Raw genomic sequence first — 27,002 nt, forward strand, 5'->3', positions numbered from 1 at the left:
CGGGTCGGGTGGAGCGCCAGCAGCCCCAACTGCTGGTCGCCGCCCTTCCCGCCCGTGCTGCGCATGTCTCCAGATGTCGGCGGCGGCCTCTTGGCTCGGCCGTATCAGTGGTGTGGCGGGTCGGGTGGAGCGCCAGCAGCCCCCAACTGCTGGTCGCCGCCCTTCCCGCCCTTGCGCGTCTCCAGATGTCGGGCGGCGGCTCCTCTTGGCTCGGTCGTATCGGTGGTGTGGCGGGTCGGGTGGAGCGGCCAGCAGCCCCCAACTGCTGGTCGCCGCCCTTCCCGCCCGTTGCGCGTCTCCAGATGTCGGCGGCGGCTCCTCTTGGCTCGGTCGTATCGGTGGTGTGGCGGGTCGGGTGGAGCGGCCAGCAGCCCCCAACTGCTGGTCGCCGCCCTTCCCGCCCGCTGCGCGTCTCCAGATGTCGGCGGCGGCTCCTCTTGGCTCGGTCGTATCGGTGGTGTGGCGGGTCGGGTGGAGCGCCAGCAGCCCCCAACTGCTGGTCGCTCGCCCTTCCCGCCCGTTGCGCGTCTCCAGATGTCGGCGGCGGCTCCTCTTGGCTCGGTCAGATCGGTGGTGTGGCAGGTCGGGTGGAGCGGCCAGCAGCCCCCAACTGCTGGTCGTCGCTTCCCGCGCCGTCTTCCCGCGGCGGCTCCTCTTGGCTCGGTCGACGGGTGGTGTCAGGTCGGGTGAGCGGCCAGCAGCCTCAACTGCTGGTGCCGCTCAGATGTCGTGGCGCTCCTCTTGGCTTGGTGGTCGGTGGTGTGGCGGGTCGGGTGGAGCGCCAGCAGCCCCCAACTGCTGGTCGCTCGCCCTTCCCGCCCGTTGCGCGTCTCCAGATGTCGGCGGCGGCTCCTCTTGGCTCGGTCGTATCGGTGGTGTGGCAGGTCGGGTGGAGCGGCCAGCAGCCCCCAACTGCTGGTCGCCGCCCTTTCCCGCCCGTCTCCAGATTGCGCTCCCTTCCAGATGTGTGGGCGGGTCGGGCCCAACTGCTCGGTCCCGCTTGGTGCGCGTCCAGATGTCGAGCGGCGGCTCGGTGGTGTGGCTTGGCGGGTCTGGTGGGTGGAGCGCCAGCAGCCCCCAACTGCTGGTCGCTCGCCCTTCCCGCCCAACTGCTGGCGCCTCCAGATGTCGGCGGCGGCTCCTCTTGGCTCGGTCGTATCGGTTGTGTGGCGGGTTGGGTTGAGCGGCCAGCAACCCCCAACTGCTGGTCGCTCGCCCTTCCCGCCCGTTGCGCGTCTCCAGATGTCGGCGGCGGCTCCTCTTGGCTCGGTCGTATCGGTGGTGTGGCGGGTCGGGTGGAGCGGCCAGCAGCTTCCCAACTGCTGGTCGCTCGCCCTTCCCGCCCGTTGCGCGTCTCCAGATGTCGGCGGCGGCTCCTCTTGGCTCGGTCGTATCGGTGGTGTGGCGGGTCGGGTGGAGCGGCCAGCAGCCCCCAACTGCTGGTCGCTCGCGCCCTTCCCGCCCGTTCTTGCGCGTCTCCAGATGTCGGCGGCGGCTCCTCTTGGCTCGGTCGTATCGGTGGTGTGGCGGGTCGGGTGGAGCGGCCAGCAGCCCCCAACTGCTGGTCGCCGCCTCTTCCCGCCGTTGCGCGTCTCCAGATGTCGGTGGCGGCTCCTCTTGGCTCGGTCGTATCGGTGGTGTGGCGGGTCGGGTGGAGCGCCAGCAGCCCCCAACTGCTGGTCGCCGCCTTCCCGCCGCGCTGCATCTCCAGATGTCGGCGGCGGCTCCTCTTGGCTCGGTCGTATCGGTGGTGTGGCGGTCGGGTGGAGCGGCCAGCAGCCCCCAACTGCTGGTCGCCGCCCTTCCCGCCCTTTGCGCGTCTCCAGATGTCGGCGGCGGCTCCTCTTGGCTCGGTCGTATCGGTGGTGTGGCGGGTCGGGTGGAGCGGGCCAGCAGCCCCCAACTGCTGGTCGCCGCCCTTCCCGCCCGTTGCGCGTCTCCAGATGTCGGCGGCGGCTCCTCTTGGCTCGGTCGTATCGGTGGTGTGGCGGGTCGGGTGGAGCGGCCAGCAGCCCCCAACTGCTGGTCGCCGCCCTTCCCGCCGTTGCGGCGTCTCCAGATGTCGGGCGGCGGCTCCTCTTGGCTCGGTCGATCGGGTGGTGTGGCGGGTCGGGTGGAGCGGCCAGCAGCCCCCAACTGCTGGTCGCTTCGCCCTTCCCGCCCGTTGCGCGTCTCCAGATGTCGGCGGCGGCTCCTCTTGGCTCGGTCGTATCGGTGGTGTGGCGGGTCGGGTGGAGCGGCCAGCAGCCCCCAACTGCTGGTCGCCGCCCTTCCCGCCCGTTGCGCGTCTCCAGATGTCGGCGGCGGCTCCTCTTGGCTCGGTCGTATCGGTGGTGTGGCGGGTCGGGTGGAGCGGCCAGCAGCCCCCAACTGCTGGTCGCCGCCCTTCCCGCCCGTTGCGCGTCTCCAGATGTCGGCGGCGGCTCCTCTTGGCTCGGTCGTGATCGGTGGTGTGGCGGGTTGGGTGGAGCGGCCAGCAGCCCCCAACTGCTGGTCGCCGCCCTTCCCGCCCGTTGCGCGCCTCCAGATGTCGGCGGCGGCTCCTCTTGGCTCGGTCGTATCGGTGGTGTGGCGGGTCGGGTGGAGCGCCAGCAGCCCCCAACTGCTGGTCGCCGCCCTTCCCGCCCGTTGCTGGCGTCTCCAGATGTCGGCGGCGGCTCCTCTTGGCTCGGTCGTATCGGTGGTGTGGCGGGTCGGGTGGAGCGGCCAGCAGCCCCCAACTGCTGGTCGCTCGCCCTTCCCGCCCGTTGCGGCGTCTCCAGATGTCGGCGGCGGCTCCTCTTGGCTCGGTCGTATCGGTGGTGTGGCGGGTCGGGTGGAGCGCCAGCAGCCCCCAACTGCTGGTCGCTCACCCTTCCCCCCCGTTGCGCGTCTCCAGATGTCGGCGGCGGCTCCTCTTGGCTCGGTCGTATCGGTGGTGTGGCGGGTCGGGTGGAGCGCCAGCAGCCCCCAACTGCTGGTCGCCGCCCTTCCCGCCCGTTGCGCGTCTCCAGATGTCGGCGGCGGCTCCTCTTGGCTCGGTCGTATCGGTGGTGTGGCGGGTCGGGTGGAGCGGCCAGCAGCCCCAACTGCTGGTCGCCGCCCTTCCCGCCCGTTGCGCGTCTCCAGATGTCGGCGGCGGCTCCTCTTGGCTCGGTCGTATCGGTGGTGTGGCGGGTCGGGTGGAGCGCCAGCAGCCCCAACTGCTGGTCGCCGCCCTTCCCGCATCCAGATGTCGGCGCGGCTCCTCTTGGCTCTCCAGTGGTGTGGCGGGTGGGTGGGCGGCAGCAGCCCCAACTTGGTCGCTCGCCCTTCCCGCCTTCGGTCTCAGATGTCGGGTGGTGTGGCGGTCGTATCGGTGGTGTGGGTCGGGTGGAGCGCCAGCAGCCCCCAACTGCTGGTCGCCGCCCTTCCCGCCGATTGCGGCGTCCTCCAGATGTCGGTGGTGTGGCGGGCGGCTCCTCTTGGCCTCGGTCAGATGTCGGCGGTGGTGTGGCGGGTCGGTGGTGGAGCGGGCCAGCCAGCAGCCCCCAACTGCTGGTCGCTCGCCCTTCCCGCCCGCGCGCGCGTCTCCAGATGTCGGCGGCGGCTCCTCTTGGCTCGGTCGTATCGGTGGTGTGGCGGGTCGGGTGGAGCGCCAGCAGCCCCCAACTGCTGGTCGCCTCGCCCTTCCCGCCCGTTTGCGCGTCTCCAGATGTCGGCGGCGGCTCCTCTTGGCTCGGTCGTATCGGTGGTGTGGCGGGTCGGGTGGAGCGGCCAGCAGCCCCCAACTGCTGGTCGCCGCCCTTCCCGCCCGTTGCGGCGTCTCCAGATGTCGGCGGCGGCTCCTCTTGGCTCGGTCGTGATCGGTGGTGTGGCTGGTCGGGTGGAGCGGCCAGCAGCCCCCAACTGCTGGTCGCCGCCCTTCCCGCCCGTTGCGGCGTCTCCAGATGTCGTGGCGGCGGCTCCTCTTGGCTCGGTCGTATCGGTGGTGTGGCGGGTCGGGTGGAGCGCCAGCAGCCCCCAACTGCTGGTCGCCGCCCTTCCCGCCCGTTGCGCGTCTCCAGATGTCGGCGGCGGCTCCTCTTGGCTCGGTCGTATCGGTGGTGTGGCGGGTCGGGTGGAGCGCCAGCAGCCCCCAACTGCTGGTCGCCGCCCTTCCCGCCTTTTGCGCGTCTCCAGATGTCGGCGGCGGCTCCTCTGGCTCGGTCGTATCGGTGGTGTGGCGGGTCGGGTGGAGCGGCCAGCAGCCCCCAACTGCTGGTCGCCGCCCTTCCCGCCCGTTGCGCGTCTCCAGATGTCGGCAGCGGCTCCTCTTGGCTCGGTCGTATCGGTGGTGTGGCGGGTCGGGTGGAGCGGCCAGCAGCCCCCAACTGCTGGTCGCTCGCCCTTCCCGCCCCGTTGCGGCGTCTCCAGATGTCGGCGGCGGCTCCTCTTGGCTCGGTCGTATCGGTGGTGTGGCAGGTCGGGTGGAGCGGCCAGCAGCCCCCAACTGCTGGTCGCCGCCCTTCCCGCCCGTTTGCGCGTCTCCAGATGTCGGCGGCTCCTCTTGGCTCGGTCGTATCGGTGGTGTGGCGGGTCGGGTGGAGCGGCCAGCAGCCCCCAACTGCTGGTCGCTCGCCCTTCCCGCCGTTGCGTCTCCAGATGTCGGCGGCGGCTCCTCTTGGCTCGGTCGTATCGGTGGTGTGGCGGTCGGGTGGAGCGGCCAGCAGCCCCCAACTGCTGGTCGCCGCCCTTCCCGCCCGTTGCGCGTCTCCAGATGTCGGCGCGGCTCCTCTTGGCTCGGTCCGATCGGTGGTGTGGCGGGTCGGGTGGAGCGCCAGCAGCCCCCAACTGCTGGTCGCTCGCCCTTCCCGCCCGTTGCGGCGTCTCCAGATGTCGGCGGCGGCTCCTCTTGGCTCGGTCGTATCGGTGGTGTGGCGGGTCGGGTGGAGCGCCAGCAGCCCCAACTGCTGGTCGCTCGCCCTTCCCGCCCGTTGCGCGTCTCCAGATGTCGGCGGCGGCTCCTCTTGGCTCGGTCGTATCGGTGGTGTGGCGGGTCGGGTGGAGCGGCCAGCAGCCCCCAACTGCTGGTCGCCGCCCTTCCCGCCCGTTGCGGCGTCTCCAGATGTCGGCGGCGGCTCCTCTTGGCTTCGGTCGTGATCGGTGGTGTGGCGGGTCGGGTGGAGCGCCAGCAGCCCCCAACTGCTGGTCGCCGCCCTTCCCGCCCGTTGCGTGTCTCCAGATGTCGGCGGCGGCTCCTCTTGGCTCGGTCGATCGGTGGTGTGGCGGGTCGGGTGGAGCGGCCAGCAGCCCCCAACTGCTGGTCGCTCGCCCTTCCCGCCCGCGCTGCGTCTCTCCAGATGTCGGGCGGCGGCTCCTCTTGGCTCGGTCGTATCGGTGGTGTGGCGGGTCGGGTGGAGCGCCAGCAGCCCCCCAACTGCTGGTCGCTCGCCCTTCCGCCCGTTGCGCGTCTCCAGATGTCGGCGGCGGCTCCTCTTGGCTCGGTCGTATCGGTGGTGTGGCGGGTGGTGGAGCGGCCAGCAGCCCCCAACTGCTGGTCGCCGCCCTTCCCGCCCGTTGGCGCGTCTCCAGATGTCGGCGGCGGCTCCTCTTGGCTCGGTCGTATCGGTGGTGTGGCGGGTCGGGTGGAGCGCCAGCAGCCCCCAACTGCTGGTCGCCGCCCTTCCCGCCCAGTTGCGCGCCTCCAGATGTCGGCGGCGGCTCCTCTTGGCTTCGGTCAGATCGGTGGTGGTGTGGCGGGTCGGGTGGAGCGCCAGCAGCCCCCAACTGCTGGTCGCCGCCCTTCCCGCCCGTTGCGCGTCTCCAGATGTCGGCGGCGGCTCCTCTTGGCTCGGTCGTATCGGTGGTGTGGCAGGTCGGGTGGAGCGCCAGCAGCCCCCAACTGCTGGTCGCTCGCCCCTTCCCGCCCGCGCGTCTCCAGATGTCGGGCGGCGGCTCCTCTTGGCTCGGTCGTATCGGTGGTGTGGCGGGTCGGGTGGAGCGCCAGCAGCCCCCAACTGCTGGTCGCCGCCCTTCCCGCCCGTTGCGCGTCTCCAGATGTCGGCGGCGGCTCCTCTTGGCTCGGTCGTATCGGTGGTGTGGCGGGTCGGGTGGAGCGCCAGCAGCCCCCAACTGCTGGTCGCCGCCCTTCCCGCCCGTTGCGCGTCTCCAGATGTCGGCGGCGGCTCCTCTTGGCTCGGTCGTATCGGTGGTGTGGCGGGTTGGGTGGAGCGGCCAGCAGCCCCCAACTGCTGGTCGCCGCCCTTCCCGCCCGTTGCGCGTCTCCAGATGTCGGTGGCGCTCCTCTTGGCTCGGTCGTATCGGTGGTGTGGCGGGTCGGGTGGAGCGCCAGCAGCCCCCAACTGCTGGTCGCTCGCCCTTCCCGCCCGTTGCGCGTCTCCAGGTGTCGGCGGCGGCTCCTCTTGGCTCGGTCGTATCGGTGGTGTGGCAGGTCGGGTGGAGCGGCCAGCAGCCCCCAACTGCTGGTCGCTCGCCCTTCCCGCCCGTTTGCGCGTCTCCAGATGTCGGCGGCGGCTCCTCTTGGCTCGGTCGTCTCGGTGGTGTGGCGGGTTGGGTGGAGCGCCAGCAGCCCCCAACTGCTGGTCGCTCGCCCCCTTCCCGCCCCTGCGCGCGTCTCCAGATGTCGGCGGCGGCTCCTCTTGGCTCGGTCGTATCGGTGGTGTGGCGGGTCGGGTGGAGCGCCAGCAGCCCCCAACTGCTGGTCGCCGCCCTTCCCGCCGCCGCGCGTCTCCAGATGTCGGGCGGCGGCTCCTCTTGGCTCGGTCAGATGTCGGTGGTGTGGCGGGTCGGGTGGAGCGCCAGCAGCCCCCAACTGCTGGTCGCTCGCCCCTTCCCCCCGCGCGTCTCCAGATGTCGGCGGCGGCTCCTCTTGGCTCGGTCGTATCGGTGGTGTGGCGGGTCGGGTGGAGCGCCAGCAGCCCCCAACTGCTGGTCGCCGCCCTTCCGCCCGTTGCGCGTCTCCAGATGTCGGCGGCGGCTCCTCTTGGCTCGGTCGTATCGGTGGTGTGGCGGGTCGGGTGGAGCGCCAGCAGCCCCAACTGCTGGTCGCCGCCCTTCCCGCCCGTTTTGGCGTCTCCAGATGTCGGCGGCGGCTCCTCTTGGCTTGGTCGTATCGGTGGTGTGGCGGGTCGGGTGGAGCGCCAGCAGCCCCCAACTGCTGGTCATTTCGCCCTTCCCGCCCGTTGCGCGCGTCTCCAGATGTCGGCGGCGGCTCCTCTTGGCCGGTCGTATCGGTGGTGTGGCGGGTCGGGTGGAGCGCCAGCAGCCCCCAACTGCTGGTCGCCGCCCTTCCCGCCCTTGCGTCTCCAGATGTCGGCGGCGGCTCCTCTTGGCTCGGTCGTATCGGTGGTGTGGCGGGTCGGGTGGAGCGCCAGCAGCCCCCAACTGCTGGTCGCCGCCCTTCCCGCCCGTTGCGCGTCTCCAGATGTCGGCGGCGGCTCCTCTTGGCTCGGTCGTATCGTGGTGGTGTGGCGGGTCGGGTGGAGCGCCAGCAGCCCCCAACTGCTGGTCGCCGCCCTTCCCGCCGTTGCTGCGTCTCCAGATGTCGGCGGCGGCTCCTCTTGGCTCGGTCGTATCGGTGGTGTGGCGGGTCGGGTGGAGCGGCCAGCAGCCCCCAACTGCTGGTCGCCGCCCTTCCCGCCCCGTTTGCGCGTCTCCAGATGTCGGCGGCGGCTCCTCTTGGCTCGGTCGTATCGGGTGGTGTGGTGGTCGGGTGGAGCGGCCAGCAGCCCCCAACTGCTGGTCGCCGCCCTTCCCGCCCATTGCGTTGCGCGTCTCCAGATGTCGGCGCGCTCCTCTTGGCTCGGTCGATCGGTGGTGTGGCAGGTCGGGTGGAGCGCCAGCAGCCCCAACTGCTGGTCGCCGCCCTTCCCGCCGCTTGCGTGTCTCCAGATGTCGGCGGCGGCTCCTCTTGGCTTGGTCGTATCGGTGGTGTGGCAGGTCGGGTGGAGCGCCAGCAGCCCCCAACTGCTGGTCGCTCGCCCTTCCCGCCCGTTTGGCGTGTCTCCAGATGTCGGCGGCGGCTCCTCTTGGCTTGGTCGATCGGTGGTGTGGCGGGTCGGGTGGAGCGCCAGCAGCCCCCAACTGCTGGTCGCCGCCTTCTTCCCGCCCGTTTGCGTCTCCAGATGTCGGCGGCGGCTCCTCTTGGCTCGGTCGTATCGGTGGTGTGGCGGGTCGGGTGGAGCGGCCAGCAGCCCCCAACTGCTGGTCGCCGCCCTTCCCGCCCGTTTGCGCGTCTCCAGATGTCGGGCGGCTCCTCTTGGCTCGGTCGTATCGGTGGTGTGGCGGGTCGGGTGGAGCGGCCAGCAGCCCCCAACTGCTGGTCGCCGCCCTTCCCGCCCTGCTGCGCGTCTCCAGATGTCGGCGGCGGCTCCTCTTGGCTCGGTCGTGATCGGTGGTGTGGCGGGTCGGGTGGAGCGGCCAGCAGCCCCCAACTGCTGGTCGCCGCCCTTCCCCGCCCGTTGCGCGCCTCCAGATGTTGGCGGCGGCTCCTCTTGGCTCGGTCGTATCGGTGGTGTGGCGGGTCGGGTGGAGCGCCAGCAGCCCCAACTGCTGGTCGCCGCCCTTCCCGCCGTTTTTGCGCGTCTCCAGATGTCGGCGGCGGCTCCTCTTGGCTCGGTCGTATCGGTGGTGTGGCGGGTCGGGTGGAGCGCCAGCAGCCCCCAACTGCTGGTCGCCGCCCTTCCCGCCCATTGCGCGTCTCCAGATGTCGGTGGCGCGGCTCCTCTTGGCTCGGTCGTATCGGTGGTGTGGCGGGTCGGGTGGAGCGGCCAGCAGCCCCCAACTGCTGGTCGCGGCGCGGCTTCCCGCCGGTGGGCGCGCGTCTCCAGATGTCGGCCGCGGCTCCTCTTGGCTCGGTCGATCGGTGGTGTGGCAGGTCGGTGGAGCGCCAGCAGCCCCCCAACTGCTGGTCGCCGCCCTTCCCGCCCTTTGCGCGTCTCCAGATGTCGGGCGGCGGCTCCTCTTGGCTCGGTCGTGTCGGTGGTGTGGCGGGTCGGGTGGAGCGCCAGCAGCCCCCAACTGCTGGTCGCCGCCCTTCCCGCCCGTTGCGCGGTCTCCAGATGTCGGCGGCGGCTCCTCTTGGCTTTCGGTCGTATCGGTGGTGTGGCAGGTCGGGTGGAGCGGCCAGCAGCCCCCAACTGCTGGTCGCTCGCCCTTCCCGCCCGTTGCGCGTCTCCAGATGTCGGCGGGCGGCTCCTCTTGGCTTGGTCGATCGGTGGTGTGGCAGGTCGGGTGGAGCGCCAGCAGCCCCCAACTGCTGGTCGCTCGCCCTTCCCGCCCGCTGCGTGTCTCCAGATGTCGGCGGCGGCTCCTCTTGGCTTGGTCAGATCGGTGGTGTGGTAGGTCGGGTGGAGCGCCAGCAGCCCCCAACTGCTGGTCGCCGCCCTTCCCGCCGTTGCGCGTCTCCAGATGTCGGCGGCGGCTCCTCTTGGCTTGGTCGATCGGTGGTGTGGCAGGTCGGGTGGAGCGCCAGCAGCCCCCAACTGCTGGTCGCCGCCCTTCCCGCCCGTTGCGTGTCTCCAGATGTCGGCGGCGGCTCCTCTTGGCTCGGTCGATCGGTGGTGTGGCGGGTCGGGTGGAGCGCCAGCAGCCCCCAACTGCTGGTCGCCGCCCTTCGCCTGCGCGTCACCAGATGTCGGGCGGCGTCCTCCTCTTGGCTCGGTCGTATCGGGTGGTGTGGCGGTCGGGTGGAGCGGCCAGCAGCCCCCAACTGCTGGTCGCCGCCTCTTCCCGCCCTCTTTGCGCTGTCTCCAGATGTCGGCGGCGGCTCCTCTTGGCTCGGTCGTGATCGGTGGTGTGGCGGGTCGGGTGGAGCGCCAGCAGCCCCCAACTGCTGGTCGCCACCCTTCCCGCCGTTGCGCGTCTCCAGATGTCGGCGGCGGCTCCTCTTGGCTTCGGTCGTATCGGTGGTGTGGCAGGTCGGGTGGAGCGCCAGCAGCCCCCAACTGCTGGTCGCCGCCTTCCCGCCGCTTGCGCGTCTCCAGATGTCGGCGGCGGCTCCTCTGGCTCGGTCGATCGGTGGTGTGGCAGGTCGGGTGGAGCGGCCAGCAGCCCCCAACTGCTGGTCGCCGCCCTTCCCACCCGTTGCGCGCCTCCAGATGTCGGCGGCGGCTCCTCTTGGCTTGGTCGATCGGTGGTGTGGCAGGTCGGGTGGAGCGCCAGCAGCCCTCAACTGCTGGTCGCCGCCCTTCCCGCCCGTTGCGCTGTCTCCAGATGTCGGCGGCGGCTCCTCTTGGCTTGGTCGTATCGGTGGTGTGGCAGGTCGGGTGGAGCGGCCAGCAGCCCCCAACTGCTGGTCGCCGCCCTTCCCGCCGCGCGTGCCTCCAGATGTCGGCGGCGGCTCCTCTTGGCTGGTCGATCGGTGGTGTGGCAGGTCGGGTGGAGCGCCAGCAGCCCCCAACTGCTGGTCGCTGCCCTTCGCCCTCAGATGTCCCCGCTCCTCTTGGCTTGGTCGTTGTGGTGTCTCCAGATCGGGTGGAGCGGCGGCTGGGCTCCTCTTGGCTCAGGTCGCTCCTCTTGGCTCGGTCGTATCGGTGGTGTGGCGGGTCGGTGGAGCGCCAGCAGCCCCCAACTGCTGGTCGCCGCCCTTCCCGCCCTTTGCGCTGTCTCCAGATGTCGGCGGCGGCTCCTCTTGGCTCGGTCGTATCGGTGGTGTGGCGGGTCGGGTGGAGCGCCAGCAGCCCCCAACTGCTGGTCGCCGCCCTTCCCGCCGCGCGCGTCTCCAGATGTCGGCGGCGGCTCCTCTTGGCTCGGTCAGATCGGTGGTGTGGCGGGTCGGGTGGAGCGCCAGCAGCCCCCAACTGCTGGTCGCCGCCCGTTGCGCTTCCCGGCGGCTCCTCTGGCGGTCGCGGTCTCCAGATGTCGGCGCGGCTCCTCTTGGCTTCGGTCCAGATGTCGCGGTGGTGTGGGCAGGTCGGGTGGAGCGGCCAGCAGCCCCCAACTGCTGGTCGCCGCCCTTCCCGCCCGTTTTGCGCGTCTCCAGATGTCGGCGGCGGCTCCTCTTGGCTCGGTCGTATCGGGTGGTGTGGCAGGTCGGGTGGAGCGGCCAGCAGCCCCCAACTGCTGGTCGCCGCCTTCCCGCCCGTTGCGCGCGTGTCCAGATGTCGGCGGCGGCTCCTCTTGGCTTCGGTCGTATCGGTGGTGTGGCAGGTCGGGTGGAGCGGCCAGCAGCCCCCCAACTGCTGGTCGCTCGCCCTTCCCGCCCGTTGCGCGTCTCCAGATGTCGGCGGCGGCTCCTCTTGGCTTGGTCGTATCGGTGGTGTGGCAGGTCGGGTGGAGCGGCCAGCAGCCCCCCAACTGCTGGTCGCTCGCCCTTCCCGCCCGTTGCGTGTCTCCAGATGTCGGCGGCGGCTCCTCTTGGCTTGGTCGTATCGGTGGTGTGGTAGGTCGGGTGGAGCGGCCAGCAGCCCCCCAACTGCTGGTCGCCGCCCTTCCCGCCCGCTGCGGCGTCTCCAGATGTCGGGCGCGGCTCTCTTGGCTTGGTCGATCGGTGGTGTGGCAGGTCGGGTGGAGCGGCCAGCAGCCCCCAACTGCTGGTCGCCGCCCTTCCCGCCCGTTGCGTGTCTCCAGATGTCGGGCGGCGGCTCCTCTTGGCTCGGTCGTATCGGTGGTGTGGCGGTCGGTGGAGCGCCAGCAGCCCCAACTGCTGGTCGCCGCCCTTCCGCCCTTTGTGGCGTCACCAGATGTCGGCGCGGCTCCTCTTGGCTCGGTCGATCGGTGGTGTGGCGGGTCGGGTGGAGCGGCCAGCAGCCCCCAACTGCTGGTCGCCGCCCTTCCCGCCCTTTGCGCGTCTCCAGATGTCGGCGGCGGCTCCTCTTGGCTCGGTCGTATCGGTGGTGTGGCGGGTCGGGTGGAGCGCCAGCAGCCCCCAACTGCTGGTCGCTCACCCTTCCCGCCCGTTGCGCGCCTCCAGATGTCGGCGGCGGCTCCTCTTGGCTCGGTCGTATCGGTGGTGTGGCAGGTCGGGTGGAGCGGCCAGCAGCCCCCAACTGCTGGTCGCCGCCCTTCCCGCCGTTCGCGCGTCTCCAGATGTCGGCGGCGGCTCCTCTTGGCTCGGTCGTGATCGGTGGTGTGGCAGGTCGGGTGGAGCGCCAGCAGCCCCCAACTGCTGGTCGCCGCCCTTCCCGCTCGTTGCGCGTCTCCAGATGTCGGCGGCGGCTCCTCTTGGCTCGGTCGTATCGGTGGTGTGGCAGGTCGGGTGGAGCGCCAGCAGCCCCCAACTGCTGGTCGCCGCCCTTCCCGCCCGCTGCGTGTCTCCAGATGTCGGCGGCGGCTCCTCTTGGCTTGGTCGTATCGGTGGTGTGGCAGGTCGGGTGGAGCGCCAGCAGCCCCCAACTGCTGGTCGCTCGCCCTTCCGCCCGTTGCGCGTCTCCAGATGTCGGCGGCGGCTCCTCTTGGCTTGGTCGTATCGGTGGTGTGGCAGGTCGGGTGGAGCGGCCAGCAGCCCCCCAACTGCTGGTCGCTCGCCCTTCCCGCCCGTTGCGTGTCTCCAGATGTCGGCGGCGGCTCCTCTTGGCTCGGTCGTATCGGTGGTGTGGCGGTTCGGGTGGAGCGGCCAGCAGCCCCCCAACTGCTGGTCGCTCGCCCTTCTCGCCCTTTGCGCGTCACCAGATGTCGGCGGCGGCTCCTCTTGGCTCGGTCGTATCGGTGGTGTGGCGGGTCGGGTGGAGCGGCCAGCAGCCCCCCAACTGCTGGTCGCTCGCCCTTCCCGCCCTTTGCGCGTCTCCAGATGTCGGCGGCGGCTCCTCTTGGCTCGGTCGTATCGGTGGTGTGGCGGGTCGGGTGGAGCGCCAGCAGCCCCCAACTGCTGGTCGCCGCCCTTCCCGCCGTTGGCGCTGTCTCCAGATGTCGGCGCGGCTCCTCTTGGCTCGGTCGTATCGGTGGTGTGGCGGGTCGGGTGGAGCGGCCAGCAGCCCCCAACTGCTGGTCGCCGCCCTTCCCGCCCGCTGCGCGCCTCCAGATGTCGGCGCGGCTCCTCTTGGCTCGGTCGTATCGGTGGTGTGGCGGGTCGGGTGGAGCGGCCAGCAGCCCCCAACTGCTGGTCGCCGCCCTTCCCGCCCGCTGCGCGTCTCCAGATGTCGGCGGCGGCTCCTCTTGACTCGGTCGTATCGGTGGTGTGGCGGGTTGGGTGGAGCGCCAGCAGCCCCCAACTGCTGGTCGCTCGCCCTTTCCGCCCCTTTGCGTGTCTGCAAATGTCGGCAGCGGCTCCTCTTGGCTCGGTCGTATCGGTGGTGTGGCGGGTTGGGTGGAGCGCCAGCAGCCCCCAACTGCTGGTCGCCGCCCTTCCCGCCCGTTGCGTGTCTCAGGGTGTCGTCGGCGGCTCATCTCGGCTCAGACAAATAGAAAAATATGGGTTTGAAACAAGGGTGAGGAAAAAAATTCAGAAATGAATAGGAACACTTCAAGTACTCACAAAATCTTGCATACTCTTACACCCACCTCCTCCTCCCTCCTACCTACCTATCCCTACCATCTCCCTCCTTCCTACCTACCTATCCACCCCCTCACATACACCCCCTTGCATACACACAAACAATTGAGCGCGCTCACATACCACTCACTCACATACACATTTACACATACTTGCACAGGAAACTCTACGTCCATGCTCACTATTGCCCTCTTAATTGGAGTGGGATACTCGCGTCAAACACGCACTTGGGAGTGCGCCGTGTGAGTCCGCTAATGACGCTGGTGATTAGCCGACGAGAGTCAGCACGCCCGAACGCTTGTTACAGCGCCGTATTTAGTCCGTTAGGGGCGTGGAGTAGTTCATGGAGCCAAGACTAAGTCGCCGTCTGAGTGCGCTAATGGCTCCGGGAACCACTCCTGGTCACCACTTTAAGAGGGGCAAAATAATGAGCAGGAGCAAAGTTAGTGCTGCTTGATTCCTGAGGATCGTGTTCCCTTCTTTCTGCTTCTCTTATCCACGGGATCTCTGGCATTTTGGCACTGGCAAACCCTAACCTTGTTTCCTGGACTGCAACTTTCAAGTGCGTCGACCCTGTGCTTAACAACTCTTGGTGGTTGATGTATACCTTAGTTTTCGAATATGCCCTCTGGTGATTTCTGAAGACGGGTAGGAGGAGGAAAAAGATTCAGGCTTCAAGTCCAGCTTCGAGGAGCTTCACAGGACCTCTTGTTAGTGTTATATGTGAAGGATCTTGGCCCCGAATCCAGCTTCATGGGGGCTTCAGAAGACCTCGCGTTAGTATAGTAATAAACTGAAGACGTGAAGGATTCTGGCTGAGAGAGAGAGAGAGAGGGTCGGTGGCCTGATGCGTCTTCTCCACTGTCTTCTATCCAAGGCATCATCCTCCACCAAACCTCTTCTCTCCCTATCTTCCTTCACTTTATCTCGCCACCTAATTCTCCGTCTTCCTCTCGATCTTCTTCCTCTAACAGGTTCTCTAAAGACTCCTGCCACTCTCCAGCCCTTCTCTGTAGGTCCTCCTCATCGTCAGCAATAATGACCAGATCAACAGCGTAGAACAATTCCCGCAGCACTTCATTCCTGATCTCAACACATCCATGACCAGCACAAACAAAAATGGTGTAATCCAACACTAACTTCAAAGTTTTTCGTTTCCCCAATTGATCATATTACTTTTGCGCTCGTTCCCTTTTCTAGGACTTTCCTCTTCCTCTTTCTCCAGGTCTATAAATGCACCATAAATCTCCTGGCTTCCCTCCAGCCTCTTTTCCTGTAGCTTTCTTACTATGAAGATGCCCTCCACCGTCCCTCTTCCTCTCACGAATCCATACTGCTGTTTCCCGACTTTACAATTTCTCTTCATCTCTCATCCAGTATCCTCTCCAAAACTTTCAATCCATGGTCCGTTAGTTTAATTCCTCTGCAGTTACCACGTGACAACATACGGGAAGTGCACAACAGGAAAAATTTTCATTTTTCTGGTTACGAATCATCTGAAAGAGAGAAGGTTTTTACTCTCTTTTGGTCTAAATTTTTGCTTGCCACTGAACTGGCTTAAATTCCCAAAATATTTCCTCTCTTTTGAATCCCTTGTTAACAGATTGAAACAGCTGAATTTGCCGGGAAAAGATTTTAAGGTTATGGTTAGACAAGTTAAATCAATAGCTGACAAAATTTTCTATAATTTCAAGTCTATCATGTGCCCAATTTTTACTAAGGATGGTATTAAGTTGCTAAAGAATTTAGGAAAGAATAATTCACCGATTATTAGCAAACCTGACAAAGGAAATGGTGAAGTCATTTCATACGGATTACCTAAGATCCATAATACCCCATCATATAATTTAGTGAGATTCTTAGTAACATTTTCAAGTACTATAACGGACACTACTTATTCTCTAAAAAAAAAAAAAAAAAAAAGTCATATGAATTAGTTAATGACTTAAAGCATTTGAATGTACCTCAAAATCATTTTTTATGCAGTTTTGATATTGAATCTTTATTTACGAACATACCTCTTAAAGAAACCATTGACATAGCAGTGAATGAAATGTGTGAATAAGTTCAAGACACTTTCGGACGTAACATGTTTAATGATGAATTGTATTTACAAGTAGATGGGGTAACAATGGGTAGCCCAATTTCAGGCACTTTTGCTAATTTGTTTTTAGGCTTTCATGAGGGAAAGTGGTTGGAGGATTGCCCATCACATTTCAAACCTTTGCTCTATAAGCGATTTTTAGATGATACTATTTGAATTTTTGAAAATGAACACCAGGCTAATAGTTTTCTCCACTACCTAAATAGCAAACATGAAAATATAAAATTTACTTTCGATAGGGAGGTGAATAATAAGATGCCATTTTTAGATATTTTCATTGACAAATCCGAGAGTTCATTCTCTATTTACAGGAAACCCACTTTTTCAGGATTAGGTTTCAGTTTTTTCAGTCACTGTCCAAACATTTTCAAAGTAAATGCAGTTAATACCTTAATCTACAGAACTTATAATTTAGCTCTAATTTCACTTTGTTTCGTGAGGAGATGGAATTCTCGGTAAAAAATGTTCGCAAATAATGGTTATCCAACCAATTTGGTCTTTAAACATATTGGGCTGTTTCTGGAAAGTGTTTACAGTCCTAAAACGCCAGTTCTTACACTTCCTAAATTAGTTTTTTTATTGCAAATTGCCTTCATTGGTGTAAGGCTAAGTACAAGGGATTTTAAAATTGTAGATTCTTGTCAAATATTGTTCAGTATTGTCTTCCTTTCCGGTCATTAGGCAGATTTGTCTATTGCTCAGGTTTTCTTTGTGTTTGTTGGTCTTTTTCAATGTTTCTTAGTTCTGTGTTTTATTTAATGTTTTTTTTTTATCTCGTCTTGAGTTTGTTTTTCTTAGCTTTATTGACTGTTGTAATTCACTGAATTGTATTAGTTTCAAGTCACTATGTTTTCTTTTCTGAGTAGTGTTTTTTTTCCATGGTAACGTAGTTTATAAAAATTCTCGAGTGTGACATTTCTTTGATTTTGTATTTTACTAGTATAAAGTTCTATGATTTGGTGTTTTGCCGCTATTTTAGGTCGAAAATGGCTTCTTAGTGTGTTAAAGCCGAAACGTCCCAGTGGCATAAAAATGTTGACTATAGAGCTTATTATTATTATTATATTATTATTATTATTATTATTATTATTATTATTATTATTATTATTATTATTATTATTATTATTATTATTATTATTAACCAAACAAAAATTCTTTCAGTTTTCTTCTGAAGATGGAAAGAGAAACCCACAAGATTCTTGTGTATAACATTTACTGGTAAATATTTACATATTACTTTGATCTCGAGCACTTTCAGGTCCTAACTGTGACCATTTTTTCAAGAGATTGCTGGGCCTTGAACCAGCCTGACTACCTCATCTCTTGAAAAAGGGTCAGTTTTGAAAGTGCTCGAGATCAAAGTAATAATGTAAATATTTACCTGTAAACAAGTTATACACAAGAATCTTGTTTTTCTTAGTTTTATTATTATTATTATTATTATTATTATTATTATTATTATTATTATTATTATTATTATTATTATTATTATTATTATTATTCCACCAGATGAAGCACTTAATACTGGTTCTAGGATATGTAAAAAATATGCATTCTTGTGTGCCAAAATGCCCCCGGCTGTAGGGGCTCGCTGCGTTCGCTTGGTTCGTCTTCCACAAAAGTGAATCCCCCCCTTACCAAATTCCTGGCTATGCCAGTGAATCTATTCAAGTTATAATGTTTATTCAGGATGTGCTTTCTGTCCAGTCTAAGATATCTATTCAGGCTAGGCTGTCTTTTAAAGTTAGGCTGTCTATTCACATTAGGATGTCTATTCAGGTTAGGATGTCTTCAGATTAGGATGTCTTCAGGTTAGGATGTCTATTGAGGTTAGGATATCTGTTAGGTTAGGATGTTTATTCAGATTAGGATGTCTGTTCAGGTTAGGATGTCTGTTCAGATTGGGATGTCTGTTCAGGTTAGGGTGTCTTCAGGTTAGGGTGTCTTCAGAGTAGGATATCTACTTAGGTTAGGATGTCTATTGAGATTAGGATATCTGTTCAGATTAGGATGTCTATTCAGGTTAGGATGTCTGTCCAGTCTGTCTATTGAGGTTAGGATGTCTATTCAGGTTAGGGTGTCTATCCAGTCTAAGCTATTTATTCAGGTTAGGATGTCTATTCAGACTAGGATGTCTATTCAGGTTAGGGTGTCTTCAGATTAAGATGTCTATTGAGGTTAGGATGTCTATTGAGGTTAGGATGCCTGTTCAGGTTAGGATGCCTATTCAGGTTAGGATGTCTTCAGATTAGGATGTCTATTCAGGTTAGGGTGTCTATCCAGTCTGTCTATTCAGGTTAGGGTGTCTATCCAGTCTAAGCTGTCTATTCAGGTTAGGATGTCTATTCAGATTAGGATGTCTGTTCAGATTAGGGTGTCTTCAGATTAGGATGTCTTCAGATTAGGATGTCTGTTGAGGTTAGAATGTCTATTGAGGTTAGGATGTCTATTCAGGTTAGGATGCCTGTTCAGGTTAGGATATCTGTTCAGGTTAGGATGGCTATTCAGGTCAGGATGTCTATTCAGGTTAAGATGTCTGTTCAGATTAGGATGTCTATTCAGGTTAACCTGTTTATTGAGGTTAGGATGTCTCTCCAATCTAAGCTGTCTATTCAGGTTAGGATGTCCATTGAAGTTAGGATGCCCATCCAATCTAAGCTGTCTATTCAGGTTAGGATGTCTATCCAATCTAAGCTGTCTAATCAGGTTAGGCTGTATATTCAGGTTAGGATGTCTATCCAGGCTAAGCTGTCTATTCAGGTTAGGATGTCTATCCAGACTAAGCTGTCTATTCAGGTTAGGATGTCCATTCAGGTTAGGCTGTCTATTCAGCTTAGGATGTCCATTCAAGTTAGGATGTCTATCCAATCTAAGCTGTTTATTCATGTTAGGATGTCTATCCAGGCTAAGCTGTCTATTCAGGTTAGGATGTTCATTCAAGTTAGGATGTCTATCCAATCTAAGCTGTCTATTCAGGTTAGGATGTCTATCCAGGCTAAGCTGTCTATTCAGGTCAGGCTGTCTACTTTTGATGTCTGTGTTCTGGGTTTCCTCGTTTCATATATATACAGGTATACATATATACATATATATATGTATATATATGTATGTATGTATATATATGTGTGTGTGTTTGTCTGTCTTGGCGTGCGTGCGTGCGCGCCCATGTCCTCGCTTGCATTGACTAATACAAAACCCAGTTTATCAAGTAATGGACTGCGCAGGATTACACTTCGAAGGGATATCATATTATTACTATATTGTAGTCGACAAAAGACGAGCGCAATTTTATAACAGCCGCTCGCCAATCCCTTTTATAGAGAGAGAGAGAGAGAGAGAGAGAGAGAGAGAGAGAGAGAGAGAATAAGGCTACGAGAGGGCGTTTTCAATAAATTGTTCTCTTTGCAGACCGAACGAGAAAAGAAATTTTCCAAACCAATTTTTGTCCCAAATGGATTGCCGGGCGTGTCGAGAAAAAAGTTTTATCGTTTTTCTTTGAACCGCGCGTTTTCAAGTCCCATTTTTTGTTAATGAAAAGTCATTATCAGGAAATTATTTATGTTGATTGATTGATTGCCACGTCTGGTCCCCGTTATTTCGGATGCTTTGATGCATTTTCATTAAATGAAGGATCATTTTGCCGAGATTTATTTAAATGTTTTAAAACGCCCATCAATTTTACTCTCAGGAGTACAGAGACTCTCAAGAAAAAGGGTTGGGAAGAAATTGAGGATATTTTCTGCACTTCTGAAGATATGAATAAAAACAAAATATATGTTAATTGAATAATATATGGATATACAAAATATATATATATATATATATATATATATATATATAGATAGATATATAGATAGAGAGAGAGATATAACTTCCAAGATAAACGTTTCCTTTTTCTCTTTGTTGCAGAACATTATAAATGAAAAGGAAAATATATTCAGAGACTACTATATTCACTACTATCTGAGACGAGAGATCACTTAAATTCAAGCATTACATTAGGCTGCGTCCACACTTCCAGTAGGTTTTTTGTGAAATTCTATCTATTGTAGCTTTAATGAGATCGATGAACAGCAAATCTGTTTCTCATATATTTTCCTATACATTCGTTTTTAATTTCTCTTTATTATTCTCCCTTTCCTTTTACACTGTCTCCCCTCAGGCATCCAGGAAACTGGCTTTATTCTTCCTCAGCTAAGTTCGGTCTCAAGGGATGTCGTCTTTGGTTTAGCTTTGATATTCTCTAGCTGCCTCCGTTTTTCCATGGCTCCTATAATCCCCTGTCTTTTAAGAGTTGGATGTATCGATTCATTTTGGGTTGTCCCCTACTCTCTCTCTCTCTCTCTCTCTCTCTCTCTCTCTCTCTCTCTCTCTCTCTCTCTCTCTCTTGTTTCATTAAGGTTGAGCTAATAAATATAGGTATCACTTACAGTTTCCCTAGGCGGCGTACTGTAAGCTCTACTACAAGTTTTTTGCAGCTTCTCTTTAGCTTGCAGCTGCGTTTCTTTCTGCCTTTTACGTATCATCCAGTATCTTTGGTATTTTCATACTTAACTGTCCAACTTCTTTAACTAGAGCTTAGTCCAGTTTTCCCTTCATATTTAACATCAAACTCTACAGTCTGCAAGTGCGTCTCGCTAGTCTCATAAATACCTGTAATGGATATGGCTATCTGATTGCCGATGCCATCGGCCTCTACACTAAAAGAAATGCTAACAATGTGGCAAGAATGTAGTAGGACTATAATTCAAAACAATGCTCATGCATTTGCTCCGCCAAATAAATATAAAGAGACGAAAAAATAACAGAATAGTGGCCTGACACTTCGAAAACCTCCCTGGCGCAGGCAGTGATACATGTTATGGAAGAAGCCATAAAATTGCCAATGCCTTCGGCCTCTGCATGCAAGAACAGAGCCAGCACTGTGGCAAGAATGAAGTAAGACTATAGTCTGAAACAATACCCTGGTATTTGCTCCGCCAAGCAAATATAAAGACACGAAAAAATGACAGAATATTGGCCTGAGACTTCCGAAAGAGATGCAGGCTCGGGAACCACATCCCAGGGGCTTTGTAACGCACTGCTGTATCTTCTGAGCCCTCGCTTCGGGATACAGTTCCGCAGAGAGAGAGAGAGAGAGAGAGAGAGAGAGAGAGAGAGAGATTACTCTTGCTTCTCACGGGCGGAAAGCCAGAGATAGAACCAGACAGTTGGGAAGCCAGAGAGAGCCAGACAGAGAACCAGACAGACAGATAGACAGACAGAGAGCCAGACAGACAGATAGATAGACAGAGAGCCAGAGAGAAAACCAGACAGACAGAGAGCCAAACAGACAGACAGACTGTCCAAGCCAGACAGAGAACCAGACAGACAGATAGACAGACAGAGAGCCAGACAGACAGATAGATAGACAGAGAGCCAGAGAGAGAACCAGACAGACAGAGAGCCAAACAGACAGACAGAGAGCCAGAGAGAGAATCAGACAGACAGAGAGCCAAACAGACAGACAGAGAGCCAGAGAGAGAACCAGACAGACAGAGAGCCAGACAAACAGACAGAGAGCCAGAGAGAGAACCAGACAGACAGATAGACAGACGGAGAGCCAGACAGAGAACCAGACAGACAGATAGATAGACGGAGAGCCAGAGAGAGAACCAGACAGACAGAGAGCCAGAGAGAGAACCAGACAGACAGATAGACAGACGGAGAGCCAGACAGAGAACCAGACAGACAGATAGATAGACGGAGAGCCAGAGAGAGAACCAGACAGACAGAGAGCCAGAGAGAGAACCAGACAGACTGATAGACAGACAGAGAGCCAGACAGACAGACATAGAGCCAGAGAGAGAGAACCAGACAGACAGATAGACAGACAGAAAGCCAGACAAACAGACAGAGAGCCAGAGAGAGAACCAGATAGACAGACAGAGAGCCAGACAGACAGACATAGAGCCAGAGAGAGAGAGAACCAGACAGACAGATAGACAGACAGAAAGCCAGACAAACAGACAGAGAGCCAGAGAGAGAACCAGATAGACAGACAGAGAGCCAGACAGACAGACATAGAGCCAGAGAGAGAGAACCAGACAGACAGATAGACAGACAGAAAGCCAGACAAACAGACAGAGAGCCAGAGAGAGAACCAGATAGACAGACAGAGAGCCAGACAGACAGACAGACAGACAGACAGAGAGCCAGAGAGAGAACCAGATAGACAGACAGAGAGCCAGACAGACAGACAGAGAGCCAGAGAGAGAACCAGACAGACAGACAGATGGAAAGCCAGAGAGAAGTAGAGAACCGGACAGACAGACAGACAGACAGAGAAAACCAGACAGACAGACCTCTTTGGAACGACGGGAATAGAACTCGGATAAAAATATGTTCTATTTTTATCAGACTTTGAGATCTTTCCTCACCTTCTCCGTCAGAGGCTTCGTGTACGGATGTGGGCAGAGTTTAATCCCCGTGTAATTAGCTTACATTCATTACTGATGCCACTCGTTTCCCGTGATAGATTATTTATTTTTAATTTTTTTTTCTTTTGCAGATTAGGACTTTTTGCATTTTATTTCTGAGGGGGAAATCTTGCCGGGTGTCGGAACTGTTTGCGAGGAGAATTAACTGTTTAATATATCTAGTGTGAGAATGACTGCAAATGTTTATTAAGTAATATCTTCTAAAAATCTTTATTTTTCCAAATGTTTTGATTAGTGAAAGTAAATAAATTTTTTAATGCTAATGTTTTTCAAGTAATATCGCATATTTGAATATTGTTCTCTGAAATTTTAAATGTCTCCAAATGCATGTATCAGTGAAAATAGATATATTTTTGGTCTTTATGTATTTGTCCAGTGTACCAATACCGTCCAAATTCACGGTAATATAAGAGAGGATGGAAACGGTAATCACAGACATAGGGACGTTTCGTACCGTTTCGAAACTCTGATCAAGATATCTTCATTCTCGAGGCTGGGTGGGGTTAATGTCATCAGTACACCTCACGCGGTACATTGCAGGCATTACGTAAGGTTCTAGGCGCACTGTAGGCATTACTTAAGGTTCTTTGCAGCGAACCATCGGCCCCTAGTTGCAACCCCTTTCATTCCTTTTACTGTATCTCCATTTATATTCTCTTTCTTCCTTCGTACATTCCACCCGCTCTTAACAATTGTGTCAGCATTATTTTCAGCGCTGAATGACCTCAGGTCCTAGCGCCTGGCCTTTGACCCAAATCACATATTCCAAGATATCTTCATTCTCCATACTTATATAGGAGCCAGCTTTGTTTTTTACACGCTTACACGAGAGCCCTAAAGTCTGATGCAAGTTTCAGAAAGAATTCGTATGTTCCCTTGTCTTGTATGATACAGATTTTTTAGCCTACTGTGTGTATCCATATACTTTGCTTGCATTTTGTGAGCGTTATGTGTAAAGTCTACGGGTAATGAAACTCACATTTAACTATGGCATGATTACAAAAAATGCAAGAATGTAATTCACTTTGTAAATTGAAAGTACGATGCAATTTTGAAAATTACTGTCATCCATTACTCGGTTCGCCATTCGTCATATATGACAAATCTTCAAAGTAAAAGCTTAATGACATTACTAATATATTTAATTACTTCGTTACAAAATGAATGATGTATGATAATAGTATCTTTCACCTTGCGCTGAGATATAATGACCTTCGTATGAAATGCTTTTTAAAAAATTTATTTTTTCAAACTCTTCCCTTGATGGGCGTGCAGAATTGTCACGCATAAAAACGATTGGACTGAAATTATTTAAAACTGTAAAAACTTTTTTTAATTTATTTTTTCTGTAAAAGAAAACTATTGTGCCAGCTTTATCTGTCCGTCCGCACTTTTTTCTGTCCGCACTTTTTCTGTCCGCCCTCAGATCTTAAAAACTACTGAAGCTAGATGGCTGCAAATTGGTATGTTGATCATCCACCCTCCAGTCATCAAACACCAAATTTCAGCCATGTAGCCTCAGTAGTTTTTATTTTATTTAAGGTTAAAGTTAGCCATAATTGTGCTTCTGGCAACGATATAGAACAGGCCACCACAGGGCCGTGGTTAATGTTTCATGGGCCGCGGCTTATACGGCATTATACCGAGATTACCGAAAGATAGATTTGTTTTCGGTGGCCTTGATTATACCCTGTAGCGGCTGTACAGAAAACTCGATTGCGCTGAAGCAACTTCGGCGTATCTTTTACTTTTTTTTTTTCATCACGATCTTGTTCTACCTCAATATCGCTGTCATAACCCCAATTTCTCCTGGGGCTGATTGGCAAGATAGAGTGCTGGCTATGGAATCAATAAGTAGCCCCGAGGTCTTTGTAGGCCTAAAAGGAGTCCTGCAGTGCGTTACCAAGAATAAGGATAAGCAATGGAAGAATAGAGAGAATAGAAGTAAGCTTGTGCTAAGAGAGTAGGTGGCGAATTTAGTGAATGGAAATATAAGTAGAGAGAGTAACGAAAAAGTTGATAGTCCTTTTACTTATAGTTACTTTTTTATTCGTAGTAGACCTACGCTTCAGCAGGCTTCTCCAAGGCCTACCCTTCAACAAACAGAAAATGATTTCGGTAAACTTTTAACCTGAAGTATAAAAGAGCCTACGAGGCTTATTTCTTTCAGTTGTCTGACGCCCTTTGAAAGCTGAAAAATATTTGACTTTTTCCCCCCATCTCAGAAATGTAGCTGTAGTTTCTGTAGCTCTCTCTCTCTCTCTCTCTCTCTCTCTCTCTCTCTCTCTCTCTCTCTCTCTCTCTCTCTCTCTCTCTCTCTCTCTCTTTTTCTTTCTTTGTTTAGCCTTAACCTTCCAGTGTCTCATTCTTTAAAGTTTTTGCTTCTCTCTCTCCCTCTCTCTCTCTCCTGTATTTTTTCTTCGTTTTGCCTTATATTTCCAGTGCCTCATTCTTTAAACATTTTCCTTACCAGTTTCTTCTCTCTCTTTCTCTCTCTCTCTCCTTTATTTTGTTTTTCGTTTAGCCTTATACTTCTAATATCTCATCCTGTAAACTTTTTCATTACCTCTCTCTCTCTCTCTCTCTCTCTCTCTCTCTCTCTCTCTCTCTCTCTCTCTCTCTCTCTCTCTCTTTTTTTTTCTCTTCCTTTAGCCTTAAACTTCCAGTGTCTCATTCTTTAAACTTTTTCCTTGCTAGTTTTCTCTCTCTCTCTCTCTCTCTCTCTCTCTCTCTCTCTCTCTCTCTCTCTCTCTCTCTCTCTCTCTCAGGCCACTCAAAAGAAAAGTTCGACCGGAATTCTAACACATTGGGCAGAAGACAAATAAAGTATGATGTTGACGCTTATAGTTTCGTGTAAGGAATGGTATCTGGGATACATATTTTTTCTTTCAAAGTTTGTTGGTAAAAGAATTGAAGTTTAAGGTTCTTCTTGTAAAGATTTGGAGAATAGTTGAATTCTGAAATTTCTGATCGTCACTCGTTATTTATATGATTTGCTTGCAGTTATTAATTACCACTGAATGAATTACAAACTATGAAATGATTCTGTGTTCTATAATTATCGTAAAGATTTTATTCGATTAACCAAAACAAGTTACCTTTTGTATATTGCTAATTAACAGTCGTTCTTTATAACACCTTTTGAATGTACAGTCATCAGTAACATATGTGTGAATTAATAATGATTTAGAACAAATAGTGGTATTCCTTTGCTAATTATCTTCAATTTCCACATTTTCATTTTTTTATTTTTATTTTTTTTTATTTTTATTTTTTTAGTATATTATAGGAAACTGGAAATCTTGAAATCTCTGCACTTTCCCGGCTTTAAACGCGCATGGAGGTATTAACTTAATTGAAAAGTTATAGATAATAATAAAAATAATAATAATAATAATAATAATAATAATAATAATAATAATAATAATGATAATAATAATAATAATAATACCGTGCTTTTTTAATCCTTTTTAATTTTTTTTCCTAACCTTGCTTTCACTCTTTCTTTTCCTTTCTTTTTCCGTTTAGCATTTTACTTCTTCTGTCTCATTCTTAATAGTTTTTCCTTACCAGTTTCTTCTCTCTCTCTCTCTCTCTCTCTCTCTCTCTCTCTCTCTCTCTCTCTCTCTCTCTCTCTGTATATATATATATATATATATATATATATATATATATATATATATATATATATATATATATATATATATATATGTATGTATGTATGTATAATTCCTTACAAGTTCTCAGGTTGATTACTCATACTGTTATCATCTCCTCCTCCTCCTCTTCCTTCCTCCTTCTTCTTCTTCTTCTTCTTCTTCTTCTTCTTCTTCTTCTTCTTCTTCCATCGCAAAGCAAAGAAACGAAGGCCCTTCAGTCCCTAAGTACCAACTACAACGGAAACGTACCGAGTTTCCCTTCCGATGAAAACTCTCAAGGAAGAAGGAGTTATGAGACGCCTCTATGCCCAAGTTAAATGAGAAATTGCCTACTTTTTCTCCACAAGGGAAAGTTAATATTGAGTCTGTCGGGGGGAGGAGGTTTATAGGAGGAGAAAGGGGAGGGGTGGGATTAAGTCCTTTGAAATTCTTCATGGGTATTTAACTTCCTAATCCCCCTCCCCTCCCCTACCTCCTCCCATAAAGCCGTTGAAATTTGGCTTTCTTGATATAATAGAGGAAGACTTCCTTTCACTTCCCTTCTCTAAGAAGCAGGTCTTTATCCTCCTTCACTTCTCCTTTTTGTTGATTTGCTTCCGGTCTGGGCTGGTTACGGGCTATAGGTTCCGCGTTCCAGGAGCCTGCGTTCTTAAAACAGGCTGGAAAAGACCACAGGAGCTAAATAGTCGGCTCATTTCAGTCTTTTTTTTTCTACTGTGTGACACCAGGTAACTTAAGAATAATCACTCGGTCTTTTTTTAGTTTTCTGTAAAAGAAAACTATTGAGATGGCTTTGTCTGTCCGTCTGCACATTATTCTGTCCGCACTTTTCCTGTCCGCCCTCAGATCTTGAAAACCACTGAGGCTAGAGAGCCGCAAATTAGAATGTTGATCATCCACCCTCCAATCATCAAACATACCAAATTGCAGCCCTGTAGCCTCTGTAGTTTTTATTTTATTTAAGGTTAAAGCTAACCACAGTCGTGCTTCTGGCAACGATATAGGATAGGCCACTACCGGGCCGTGGTTAAAGTCTCATGGGCCGCGGGTCATACAGCATTATACCTGACCACCGAAAGATAGATCTATTTTCGTTGGCCTTGATTATATGCTGTAGCGGCTATGCAGAAAATTCGATTGCGCCGAAGAACCTTGGGCGCATTTTTTACTTGTTACATTTGTGTTTTATCAAGGCTGATACAATTAATTCAGAACCTTTGAATAATTATTGACAGAAATATCATTAAAGGTAACTTGCCAAAGACCAGACTAATTGTAACGAGATCAGTCATGATGATACCTTCAAATATGCCAATTGCTGGATAAATGGTCTATGTTATATATAGATAAATTACCATTAACGATAAACC

The 27,002-nt window shown here is 54.8% G+C and overlaps 2 protein-coding genes across 2 annotated transcripts in view; one reads left to right on the forward strand and one right to left on the reverse strand.

The window, feature by feature from the left end:
• Nucleotides 1-14,756, reverse strand: part of LOC136827245 (GATA zinc finger domain-containing protein 10-like) — a 108,686-nt gene extending 93,930 nt beyond the window's left edge. The window contains exons 1-2 of the mRNA XM_067085018.1: nt 14,679-14,756; nt 14,325-14,529 (exon numbers count right to left, since the gene is read on the reverse strand). Coding sequence (XP_066941119.1) covers nt 14,325-14,529; nt 14,679-14,756 — 283 coding nt within the window. The remainder of the gene's footprint in view (nt 1-14,324; nt 14,530-14,678) is intronic.
• The window catches only part of LOC136827007 (uncharacterized), a 341,112-nt gene that overhangs the window by 70,529 nt on the left and 243,581 nt on the right, over nt 1-27,002 (forward strand).

Source organism: Macrobrachium rosenbergii, chromosome 41 (genome assembly GCF_040412425.1).
Source record: "Macrobrachium rosenbergii isolate ZJJX-2024 chromosome 41, ASM4041242v1, whole genome shotgun sequence".
Taxonomy (NCBI): Eukaryota; Metazoa; Arthropoda; class Malacostraca; order Decapoda; family Palaemonidae; genus Macrobrachium; species Macrobrachium rosenbergii.